The 12,500-nt window shown below is 53.1% G+C and overlaps 1 protein-coding gene across 1 annotated transcript; it reads left to right on the top strand.

The window, feature by feature from the left end:
- The first annotated feature begins 5,189 nt into the window (after positions 1 to 5,189).
- HOXB13 (homeobox B13) lies at positions 5,190 to 10,395 on the top strand. The gene is made up of 2 exons (XM_003131551.4): positions 5,190 to 6,125; positions 7,096 to 10,395. The coding sequence occupies exons 1-2, from the start codon at positions 5,522 to 5,524 to the stop codon at positions 7,347 to 7,349; spliced, it is 858 nt and encodes a 285-aa protein (XP_003131599.1). The 5' UTR covers positions 5,190 to 5,521; the 3' UTR covers positions 7,350 to 10,395.
- The last annotated feature ends 2,105 nt before the right edge of the window (positions 10,396 to 12,500 follow it).

The raw sequence follows: 12,500 nt of genomic DNA, 5'->3' as shown, positions 1-12,500 counted from the left end.
AAAAAAAGCTGAGCAGGAAAGAGACAAAGGGGAGGGAAGAAAAAAGCAGAAAATGAAAGGAAAAATAAGATGAAGAATCAAAGGAAAAAAACCATGTAAGTGACAGAGACGGAGAAAGCAACCAATGGAAAAATAAAGGAAAAATAAGGGGTGGGGCATGGGGGAAAAAGTTCACAATTAAGAGAAAAAGAAAGAAAACAATAGCACCCCCAAAGCCAGATAACGAAAATTGAAGGGAAGAGAGGCAGAAAGATAAATACAAATATAAAAAGGGAGGAAAGACACCAAAAGACGAAAGACAGAGAACAGACAGAAAGAAGAAAGGATGGAAGAAACGCGGAAAGAAAGAAAGGAGCCCCCCACCCCACCCCATTAGGCCTTTTTCATGAAACCGAGATGAGAGAAGGAAGGGGCCTCAGACGGATCAGCCAGGCCCGCACAGTCTGCCGGACCCGCGGAGCCCCGACCTTTCCTGAAAAAATAAAGAAGTGTCGCCACTCCAAATAGATTCTCATTATTCATCACGACCGCTACCGACCCGAGGGCCACGGTCGGTCGGTTCGATCGTGCACGTTGTTCCAGGTGGGAGAACCCGAGGCGCCGGGCGCTCACGGTGCTTTACAAAAAAATAATACTGTAATTTCACGAATCCCCTAAGCGGGGCGGGTGGGCTCCTCTCGCCCCCTCCCCGTGGTCCCGGAGCCCAGGCGGGGCGGGAGTTGACAAGGAGGTGCCAGGATCCCCGTGGCCGGAACCCCCCGGGGGCGCGGCGGCCGCGCTCAAAGGCCCGGCTGTAAAGGTCGCAGGCGGTCGGCGGGGGCCGCGCTGAAAGGGCTCCCGGAGGTAAACAGGCTCTTAACTTTCAACTTGGCCTTGACCTTTCTGGAGGTGTCTGGCCGGTATGTAAAGGAGCAGCTGAGGCTTTCAGCGCGTTTGGCTGGGTCAGTAAAGGGGACTTGGGGGGTCGGGGGAGGCTCAGGAGTCCTGAGCGTCAGCCTGGAGGCTTCCAGAAAGACACAAAGGAATCTGTGGGGGAAGGGCTGGCTCAGCCCCGGCTGGCAGGAGGTTGGGATACCTGGGTTGCCCTGAAAGTTTCTTAAAGAGCCCAGGGAGGATATGGACGCTCTGAGCCTTGAGCCTCAGGCTTCCCCAAGGCTGGAAGAGGCAGATGAGAAGTGAGAAAACCTCTTTAGAGAAACTATTCTTATCAATAAAAACAGGTGGCTTGTAGTTCACTACAGACAGCTGTACATACAGAAACACACATAGAACTCATACTTATTGTTTATAAAATGCTTTCATATGCAAAAATCTCATTTAATCTTTACAGCGTTCCTGTGAGGTAGGAATTACTATACCTAGGAGGAGATAGATAATTTTTTTTAGCAGATAAGGAGGCTTAATCCTATTTAATCTAACTCCAGCTGAGGTCTATGATAAGTCGTGGACAGAGGCAACTAGATAAACATGTACGGAAAATGAGAGCACATGCTCTTATGTTAATAAATACTGTATCCAGACTGTTCCCTGGTATCTAGCAGATGCTAAATAAATTGTAGAGTATAACCAAAAAAAAAAAAAAAAAAACCCAGAGTATTTATTTGTATTAAAATGAATTTGTCGGGAGTTCCCATCATGGCTCATTGGAAAGCACGGAAATCAGCAGAAATCAGACTAGTATCCATGAGGATGCAAGTTCAGGTTTGATCCCTGGACTTGCTCAGTGGGTTAAGGACCTAGCAGTGCTGTGAGCTGTGGTATAGGCTGGCGGCTACAGATCCGATTGGACCCCTAGCCTGGGAACCTCCATAAGCTGAGGGTGCAGCCCTAAAAAGACAAAAAAAAAATCCGTCAACATAAGGGGTCTCCAGCCCAGCCAGTGAGCTTCTCCAGGGCTAGGTTTCAATCGGTCATCTCTGCATTTCACAATGAGGTATTTAGCAACTTATTTCCATGGAGAGGGATAAGAACACAACATATCCAAAAAGCACAGGGAACCTTTCCACAGAAAAGAAAATCACGGACTTGGAGAATAGACTTATGGTTGTCCAGGGGGAGGAGGAGGGAGTGAGAGGGATTGAGAGCTTGGGGTCAACGGATGCAAACTACTGCTCATGGAATGGATTTACAATGAGATCCTGCTGTGTAGCACTGAGAACTCTGTCTAGATACTTAGAACACAGCACGACAATGGGAGAAAAAATTATGTAGACATGTATGGGTAACTGGGTCCCCATGCTGTACAGTGGGGAAAAAAAAAGTGTGTTGGGGGCAATAACAATAAAAAATAAATTTAAAAAAAAGATTGTAAAAAAAAAAAAGCACAGGGGCAGGCAATATTGCTATGAATCTTTAAATTTTTGTATTTAACATTTTGTCCTTCTAAAAAATAGAGACAAGCTGATGCAAAGTGCAGAAATACCCAATGTACCTTTTGAATTTTTACTCAGGGAACACACTCATGTAACTAGCATATAGACAGACCAAGATCTGGGAGTGTGTCCAGCATCTGAGAAGCCTTCCTTGTCACTTCCCAGGCAAGCGCCCCCCCTCCCCCCCCCCCCCCCCCCCGCCTCCCCAGGGTTCTCCTGATTTCTATTGCCATATCCATCATTTTTCCTATTCTTGAACTGCATAGAACCATACAAACATTATTCTTTTGTGTCTGGCTTCTTTCAGCCACACATCTGCACAATTTATCTATGTTGTGCATAGCAGTGGTTTTTTTTTTTATTGCTGTGTGGTACTCCATTCTTTAATTATTGTATGATTTATTTACCCATTCTACTATTTGCTGGACATTGTTTCTATTTTTGAGTTATAATAAATAAAGCTGCCTTGGATATTTTAGTATACGCTTATTGATGCCCATAAACATTTATTTCTGTTGGGTAGATTCCCAGGAATGGAACTGATTATCTATTTTCTAAATTTAGGGATCTATTCATGTCTGTGCTGTCATCTCTCAAGCAAAAAACCAGTAAGAAATTCTTGGCCTTTAGGTAAAAATCCTGCTATTTCTGCCTTTCATAGACAGACAAGCAAGAGGCTGTGATCAGAAACTGGAAAGCATCAAAGAGACATCTCCTCCCTTTTCTCTCATGTTGTTTTCAAATACAGTAAAATCCAGAAGTTCATGCTGTGGCACAGTGGGTTAAGGATCTGGTGTCTCTGTGGCTTAGCAAGATTTGATCCTTAGCCTGGGAGTGGCAAAAACAAAAACAAAAACAAAAACCAAATATGATAACATCCAGTGAGGATTTCATGCATGATGTCCTCAGTCATTAGCCCTGGCCACTTGGATCTGTAACTGCCACCACAGTCCTACAACTTGGGACAACTCTAGTTTGCATGGGCACTGTCCCAAAAGATGGCTCAAGCTGAGGCTCAGGTTGGTGAAGGAGCAAGACTGAGCCCACCTAGAGGGCAGGGTTTTCTGTTCTATATAATTGTCCTGATGCTGGTGTAGAATAGAAAAGTTTCCATCTTGGAGTTCCTGGTGTGGCTCAACACGTTAAGAACCCGACTTGTATTCAAGAGGATGTGGGTTTGATCCCTGACCTTGCTCAGTGGGTTAAGGATCTGGTGTTGCCACAAACTGCAGTGTAGGTTGCAGATGTGGCTCAGATCCTGCATTGCTGTGGCTATGGTGTAGGCTGGCAGCTGTAGCTCCATTTCGACCCCTAGCCCGGGGACTTCCATATGCCTCAGGTGCGGCTCTAAAAAGAAAAAAAGAAAGAGAGAGAGAAAGAGAAAGAAAGGAAGAGAGAAAGAAAAAGAAAGAAAGGAAAATAAAGAGAAAAAAAAGAAAAAAGAAAGAAAAAAAGTTTCTGTCTTCTCCAGAAAAAACAAAAACAAACAAAAAAGTGGGTCCTAGAAAAAGTGAACCCAGAAAGATTTGATTTGGGAGGGGTAGTGATGGAAACAGAACGTCTCTGAAGACAGAGTTGGGAAATAAACTGGTTTGGGTCTTCTGCTCTGCACTGCACAATAGGCCCCAACAGAGGGGCCTCAGTTAATTCCTTACGTGGCTGGGGCTCCTCTCCCACCTCCTTTTCCTCCTAAGGTCCTGAAAAGCCAGAAGGAAGCAGATGGGGTGCTGGGCTTTCTGGACATTCATCTTGGGTGGAAGTGTGCCAGGGCCAGGGTGAGTTTCCTGGGCCCCTTGGAACATAGGAAAAGGACTGAAGGGCAGAGAGTCTGGGCAACTTCACACAGGCCAGGCTTCCGCATTCTTGGGGTCTAGAATCCCTGAAACTAGTTCAGGGCTAGTGGGTCAGGCCTAGTTTCCTGGAAATTCCTTAGATCCCAGTAAAGGGAGGAAAGGGTTTATCTTTTCTGACTGGGACTTCAGGATTTTATAAGATCCTCTCCCTTTCTTCAATTTCTCTCTTTCCCTTTTTGTGCCACTCTCCCTGGGTCTCATCTCCCTGGCTCTTTCTCTGCCTCTCAGAATATACAGGTCATGTGTGTCATCTTTCCATATCTCCCCCACCTCAAAGGCAACCCAGACCCCCTTTTACAAGCCGGCTCTAGATGCTGCATTTCTGCTTCAGCTCTGAACATTTAGCTCGTCCCGGCTCCAGTTCTCAGATCTCCTTCTTGGGAGCTCTGAGTGGTTCCCCACCCCCGCCTCCACCCTTCTCCAAATCCTGAGCTCTCTGGGCAGTAGCTGGGGTCCCTGTGGAAGAGGCGTCCCAGGCACTCCCCTGGGACTGGGAGCAACTTATTACTGCGCATCCGGGATGGGAGGGACACCTAGACTGAACTGGGATGCTAGAACCCGGGGCCCAAAGAAATATCCTTTAATCCCCATTTCCCGGCCTCCTCCCGCTCAGGCGCATTCCCAGGTTCCCCTTTCAGGCCCGCGGCGGCCTCCCGGCCCCACCTCCGACTCCCCTTCCCCCCACGAGATGGCCACTTTATAGGGAAAGCTTTATATTCGCTCGTTAAACCTGCCAAAGCACAGGAGACAGAGAGCCAGAGAGGGAGAGGAGGCAACCGAGGTGGGGCCGGCCCCGCGTCACCTCTCCCGCCTTCCATTTCTCCCCAACCCAACCCCCCGCGTAGCTGCTCTGCTCCGGGGGGGGGGGGCAGGGAAAGGACCCCATTTCCTCTCTTCTCTCTCTTGTTTTCCAAATGCAATAAAAGACCAAGAAAGAGGGAGGGAGGGAGAGAGAGAGAGGAAGGGAGGGAGAGAGAGGGAGGGAGGGAGGGGAAGGGGAGGGGGGAGGAAGGGAGGCGGAGAGAGAGAAAGAGAGAAAGTATGTTCGCAATTTCTGCCAGGACGATTTTAATTGGCTCCCCTCCTCCAGACCGCAGCCAATCAGCGCGCGAGCCCGGGCACCTGCGTCCCCTGCGTCAAGACGGCCAAGACCGCCAGGCTGAGCGAATGCAGGGGCCCAGGGAGCTGGGAGCGATTTAAAACGCTTTAGATTCCCCGGGTCTGGGTGGGGAGAGCGAGCTGGGTGCCTCCTGTATCCCCCACCCCCCAGCACCCCATGAGCCGACGTTCGGCCCCATGGAGCCCGGCAACTATGCCACCTTGGACGGGGCCAAGGAGATCGAAGGCTTGCTGGGAGCCGGAGGGAGTCGGAATCTGGTCGCCCACTCCCCACTGACCAGCCACCCAGCAGCGGCGCCTACACTGATGCCCGCTGTCAACTACGCCCCCCTGGATCTGCCGGGCTCTGCGGAACCGCCAAAGCAGTGCCACCCATGCTCCGGGGTGCCCCAGGGGGCGTCCCCAGCTCCGGTGCCTTATGGCTACTTTGGAGGCGGGTACTACTCCTGCCGAGTGTCCCGGAGCTCACTGAAACCCTGTGCCCAGGGGGCCACCCTGGCCGCCTACCCTGCGGAGACTCCCACGGCTGGGGAGGAGTACCCCAGCCGCCCCACCGAGTTTGCCTTCTATCCGGGGTACCCGGGACCCTACCAGCCTATGGCCAGTTACCTGGATGTGTCGGTGGTGCAGACCCTCGGCACCCCAGCGGAGCCTCGCCACGACTCCCTGCTGCCTGTGGACAGTTACCAGCCTTGGGCCCTCACCGGTGGCTGGAACAGCCAGGTGTGCTGCCAGGGAGAACAGAACCCATCCGGTTCCTTCTGGAAGGCGGCATTTGCAGGTAAACTGCCCACTACTCTGGATCCCCTCAGCGGTGAGCATGGGGGATTGTAGGCTTGGTTGGCACTTGCCTGGGAAGAGGTGGAGGGAGACTTGGGGCTGGTGAGGAGGTGTTGGTTCTCCTTGCTTGACCACTAGGACTCTTAAGGCAGGTCTTGGCAGTTAGAGAGCCTGGGTGGAGGCCTCAGAGGGTCAGTGTGAGAGGCCCGAGCTGGGTGCTCTCCAAAACCCGAGGACCACCAGGCCTCTGATCTCCCCGGAAGCCTTGGGACCAGCCTTTCAATATGCCGGAGAATTTGGCTCTCTTTGCTGTTGTTTTGGGTTCAGGGTGTCCCTGCCAAGCAGGATCCCAATTTAATTCTACAAAAGGATAAAGTAACTCTTAATTAATTGAGTGTAGGAATGGGGTGGGGTGGGTGGGAACAGAAATATTGAATGTTCTGTAAAGAATATAACACTTTACCTTCTCTCAGATTGTGTTTTTCAGTTTCCAAGGGGAAGTTTAGATTTCCTACAGCCATGACTTAGGTGTGTGTATGTCTGTGTGTGTGTGTGTGTGTGTTGGGAGTTGGGGCAGACACATGTTCCCTTCTGTACCGAATTTGACTGTAGTCTCTACAAGAGTGGCCAAGAGTGGGAAAATGCATGTGAAGGGTGGATGTACATATGCAGAAGGTGGGCAAAGCTCTGGCTATGTGTCATGGTGTGTTTGCCGGCATGAGAGCAGTGATGAAAGAGGGTGGCCTGTAGAAAGCTTCTCTTGCCAAAGCTGAGCAGTGATCAGAGAACCAGCTGGAAGCTGAGGTGCCCTCCTGCGCTTTAGGGGAAGGGGGAGTACACTAGAACGCCTGTAGGATGACCTGGGTGCTCCTGCACGATGACTTAGCTGGTGGGGCCTGGGTCTGCATCTGGGCTTGTGCCAGGCGGTGGTCTGAGCCTGTCTTTCTCTCCCTCCCTCTCCTGCTGCGCAGACTCTAGCGCGCAACACCCTCCGGAGGGCTGTGCCTTCCGCCGCGGCCGCAAGAAACGCATTCCCTACAGCAAGGGGCAGTTGCGGGAGCTGGAGCGCGAGTATTCAGCTAACAAATTCATCACTAAGGACAAGAGGCGCAAGATCTCGGCGGCCACCAGCCTCTCAGAGCGCCAGATCACCATCTGGTTTCAGAATCGCCGGGTCAAGGAGAAGAAGGTTCTGGCCAAGGTCAAAACCAGCGCTACTCCGTGAGGGAGCTCCCTGGCTGGGGCGGTGGGACGTATCCTGGGTAGACCTTGATCCTGCCAGGGCCAGGTGGGGGCTCAGGACTCTGCTGAGAGGCCCTCAGAGATGACACTCTTCCTGGGCCATTTCTCAGGAACAGCCTGGGTATCCCATTTGTCCTAGAGAGTCAGCACGGCTCAGAGTTACAGCCCAGTTCTCCAGGTAACACCACCCAAAGGACCTTGTCCCAGTCATAATCATTCATCCCGGCAGTGGCAATAATCACCATAACCAGCACTAGTTGCCATATTAGTATCATATTTTCTATCTAGAGCTCTGTAGAGCACTTTAGAAACCGCTTTCATGGATTGAGCTGATCATGAATAAACTTGGAAGGAGACTGGTAGCAGGACAGCTTCCTCTGGATCTCCATTTCCAAAGCACATCTCCATCCCAGTGAAGGCAGAGGAGACAAGAAATGGCAGATTCACTGCTGTCATTATGCTGCCAATTCAGCATTTTTCTAAGATGACAGCTAGGCAGCCTGGACAATACTGGAGGGTGTGACTCTCCCTCCCTGCCCCCCCCCCCACGTAGTACCCACTGGTCTCAGAAGTCCCCATCCCCAACTCTTCAACTTTGACTGTGTACGGAAGTGAAGCCAGTGGGCTGCCTTCCCAGGTCTGCTCTCCTTCCTGCCAGAGAAATGGGGTTTGAGAAAGAGCCTGGATAATTCACCACTCCCTCTCCAGAACTTTCCAAGTCCTCCCTTAATGTTCAGGTTTCACTGGGCATTTGGAGTCCATATGAAATAGATATTTGTGGCCTTGTAGATGGAGACCCTGCCAGGCACAAAGGGTTACAGAATGACGGAGGAGTACTTTATCCGTATTAGGCATAACCCAAACACACCGGTATTGTAGACCCAGAAGGAAGGGGAAAAAAAAACCACAAACAGAAAACGGCCCCTTCACCACTCATTCCTCCTCTACTCGCTTGCCGGGAGCCCTGGAAGTCCCTGGACAAGCTCTTTTTCTAGTGACTGCACTATGGGTGCTGGAAGCCCAAAGACCCAGTCTCAGAGTGGGGAACTGCGGGCTGGCAGGACAACAGTGGGCACAGACTTTTTTCTTTTTCACTTTTCGCTAGTTCAGTCCTTATACCCTGAATCCCCGGTGGAGGACACCTTGGCACCAACTCTGTTTTCCTCCTCAGCGTAGACAAGTATGGGAATAGCGAAGAATTCCCGAAACCTGGGGGCACACTGGCTGTTTGCAGAGCTGCAGAGCCAGGAACTCTGACACCTGTCCTTGATGTCTTGTTCCTGGGCCCAGTGCCGGGTGGGACTCACGGCCTTGGCCTCGCAGCAAAGCCAGCGGGTCTGCGCTGGATCTGCCTGCAGCCTGGCCTTGGGTGGTGGTGGTGATGGGGTGGTCCTGTGCACAGGCCGGCAGTGGAGAGGACCCACCGCCGGACCCACGTTCCGAGCTACCGAGCAGCGGGCGGGCAGGAGGCGAGCAGCCGGAGCGGAGGCACGGCCACGGTCTGGATCGCCAGCCCTGCTCAGAGTCGGCTTCTCATTCTCCAGAAAACTCTGCGTTGGCTGCCGCAGCCAGAGGATTCGAGTGTTTCCAGTCCGCGGGCGGGTGGGATCCCCGTCCCGGCTCCTCTTCCGGGAAAGTGTTGGGAAGACTCTCCTAAATCTACTTACCAAAGAGGAGCCCGAGGCCAAAGGGAAAGGCCCCAAGACGGTCAGTCACTTTCCCTCCCTGGGTCTCCTTAGAGTGTGTGTGCTTGGGGAAGGGTGTGTGTATCAATTTCGTGATTTAAACAATCCTTCCAAGCCCTCTGGTCCAGTTTAAGCTCCCTGGTATCGCGCCCTGCTCGGAGGGAGTTACTTTCCGCCTTCGACGTTCTCTTTCAAGCGAAGTCCCAAGCGCTTTAAAAATGGCAGGTTCTCCAGGTTAGTGGGTGCAACGCCTTCCCTCGCCGCTTCAGAAATGGCGAGGCTTCAGCGCAGATAGGCGCGTGGGCAAACGAGGGAGCGCGCCCTGGTGCTGGCTCCCCACACGCAGAGGGGAAAGGCCGAGAGAGGGGTTGCCACTTGGACCTCGCGCGATGGCCTGAAGGAGTCAGGGGCTTCGGAGACTCTGGCCTCCCAGGGCTCTAACTCCTCCACTCTGCTATCAAGGGCTTAAAGTCGAGGCTCCTCAGTGATCCACTTGGCAATAATTTCAGAACGAAAAAAAGATTGAGGATTTTAGAGATTTAGTTCTCCAGCGATGCGTTTGGCCTATTAAAAAGACAAGGCCGCCCCCTTCTGGCAGAAACTCGCCATTGCACGGAAACGCTCCGGCCTGCGGGGCTGTAACCCCTCAACAGAGCCTCTGGCTTCCGGGTGCCTCGGGCCTCGGGCCTCCCAGGTCGCTGAGTTTGCGGCTGCGTGTGAGAGCGCCGGGACCGGAGTCACCTGCAATTGAGCCAGCGTATCGGCAAATGTATCCGTCCAGCGGCGGAGAGGCCCAGGAGGAAGGCAAGGAGCGCAGCACGAGCGATCTCAAAGAGAGAAAAAAACAGGGCAGCCGGGGGCTCCCGGGATCGAGGTTGCGGCGCCATCTGCCCTTGGTCAAGGTCTTCGCTCCACTGGAGTAGCGTGCTTATCTTCCTCGCCAGAACAATTCGCAGCAACCCCCTCTCTCCCCGCTTCTTCTTCTTCTTTTTAAAGGTATCATTTACTTGTATGGAATCTGCGCAAAATTTTTTATTTAATTTCGCTTTGTATGAAACCCTTTTATAGAAGCCCTTTCCAAACGCCAATTTCACTCCCGAGACGAATTATATCCTCTCCCACCGAGACCGACCATTTAAATGTCTTTCACCGTATATGTCTAAATTACAGCAAAATCCCCATATCTACATGTACTTGCCTGCAGCTCTTTGCTTTTTAAATAGGGCCATTTTTAAGGTACAGGAGAGTGCCAAAAGTATTTAGACTGACGTGTGAATATAACGTTCACGAATAGGTAAATTCAACGTTCTCATGGATAAATAAACGCAGAGGCATACAAATATACTCCGGAAAATACACTGGGCATCTTTTCACCAACGAGGTTTAATTTTCCTTGGAGCTGCCCTCCGCGCCCTCTCCCTTCCTCCAAGGCGAACATCCCTGGCAGGGAATCTCAGCAAACATGAACCAGGATCGGAGGGTCGCGTCTACGCTGCTCCAGGACCGAAATCACTTCCAGCTCCTAACCAGGTGGATTTTATTAGGCCTCCAGAGGCCGAATTAGGGGGATAAAGGTAAAGCGCATAGATGAGACCTGCGAAAACTTTTCTGGAATTTAGGTTCCCTAAGCAGCCCAGGGAAAAGCGAACCCAGCCGAGAGGCTCCAGCTGCGGGGTCCTTTACTCGCGCTGGCAAATGCCTCCTGCTGCTCTGGAACACGCGAGGCCGCTCCCGGCCGTCTGTCTGCACCATGGTGCCCCCAGTCCTGGAAACCCCAAGCCAGCCACTTCTCTGAGTCGAGAAAAGGACCAGGAGCTGCCCTGCGGCAGGAAAAAGGCCCAGATCAAGTCCTCCCCACCCCACCCCCGCCCCCAACCTAGCTCTCAGGGACGCCGGCTCCCCTCCTCCAACACGGAGCAAATTACCCTCCCCTCCCCCAGCCTCCCTCCCCTCCCCCAGCCTCCCTCCCCTTCCCCAGCCTCCCTCCCCTTCATTCTAGGGCCTAAGTGCTGCACTTTAATTAGGTTTCCTTCGGGGGAAACTCTCTGCGCCCCCGCGCCCCTCAGGTCTAATAGAAACCCCAGAGCTTCAAATGAGAATTGAATAAATGAACCCGTTACCGTAAACTGGCAGTAAAGCGCGGAGGCAACTGCTGCGGAGGGGGCCAAAGCAGAGGTTCCGTGGTTTCTTAAAGAAATGTCTAGCGTATTCTCACCCCCTCTCTAGGAAAGGGGGGGAGAAAGCGCTGGAGCGGCCCGCAGCCTCTCACCCAAGTGGGACACCCCGCCCCTCCCCCGGGCGCTGGCCTGGGCTCCGAGAGAGATTTTAAAACATCCAATGGGGAACTGATGCCAGCCTTTCTTCCTCTCTAGGCTACCAGTTACTTTTGTGCAGAAAGCGGGTGGGGGTGGTCGGAGCAGACGGAGGAGGACGAGTTCCACCGCTGGTCCCCCTCCCCTAAATTGTCTCCAAAATGACGGGGGGAGGGTGGGCAGCAAGAATTCAATCACCCTCAGAACGATGGCGAGGGAAAGGCAGTGACTGCCGGCGCCCAGAGGTGAGGGGAAAAATTGGGGACTTTGCCATTGAACTTGAATTTTCAGGCTGGTGATCGCCGCCGCCCCTACCCTCACTCTCCCGAAGGCTTTAGGGGAGGAGGGAGGAAGATGAAGGAAAGGGTCCCATCTCTGGCCTTGGGAAGGAGGGAGGAGGCCAAGCGGTGTTGGAAGGGCCTGAGCGACCCACCGAGAGTCACCAAGGAGTCGCCCAGGTTGGCGGGGAGGGGAGGAGGCTTGGGGTAGTGGGGAGGGGACCTTCCAGCCTTCACTTGGCTCGGAGGCTCGTGGCTGCGAAGTGGGGAGCCTGGGGCTGTGCGCCCTCTGGCCAAGCCCTGCCCCAGACTCCGCTGGGAGAGGGGCACCCAGAGCTGCGCTTCTGTCTTTCCTTCTCCAGCCCGAGGTGCGCGGGCAGAGCCCTGCGCCACTGGAGGCTGGAACCTTCAGGCCTCTGCCTGCCCACCTCAGGGCCCTGGGACCCGTTGAATTCCAGCCCCAGCCTTTGCAGAGAGAGCTCGGGTGTTATGCTCCCATGTCTCAGATCAAAACCGGCCCATTTTGCTACCTCTGAGAGCGCGTGTTTCTCTCTAACAAGGTAAACTGGCTGGTCCGCGGGCCGAGGGCTTTACCGCTCTCGCTCTGGGAGCTTGGGGGACCCTCCCAGGAATTTGGGGGCCTCCACCGTCAGGCGGGCAGGAAAGTGTGAGCATCAGGCTCTCGCAGAGACCACCTGGTGGGGCGCATCCTCTTTGGTTCCTGGAGAGACCGGAAGCCGCCTGGGCAGGAAAGGACAAAGAAAGCGCTTCGCCGCACACGGAATCTGCGCGGCCTCAGCGGGGAAGAGCAAGGGCTGCCTTACGACCTTATGTTTGTCTTTGACTGGATGGAATCCTG

The sequence above is a fragment of the Sus scrofa genome, chromosome 12 (genome assembly GCF_054392235.1).
Source record: "Sus scrofa isolate SSC_HxYL_T2T_F1_AM1 chromosome 12, Sscrofa_HxYL_maternal_Yorkshire_Landrace_v2.0, whole genome shotgun sequence".
Taxonomy (NCBI): Eukaryota; Metazoa; Chordata; class Mammalia; order Artiodactyla; family Suidae; genus Sus; species Sus scrofa.
Note: the sequence above shows the minus strand (reverse complement) of the source record. Positions and strands in the feature narration are given on the sequence as shown.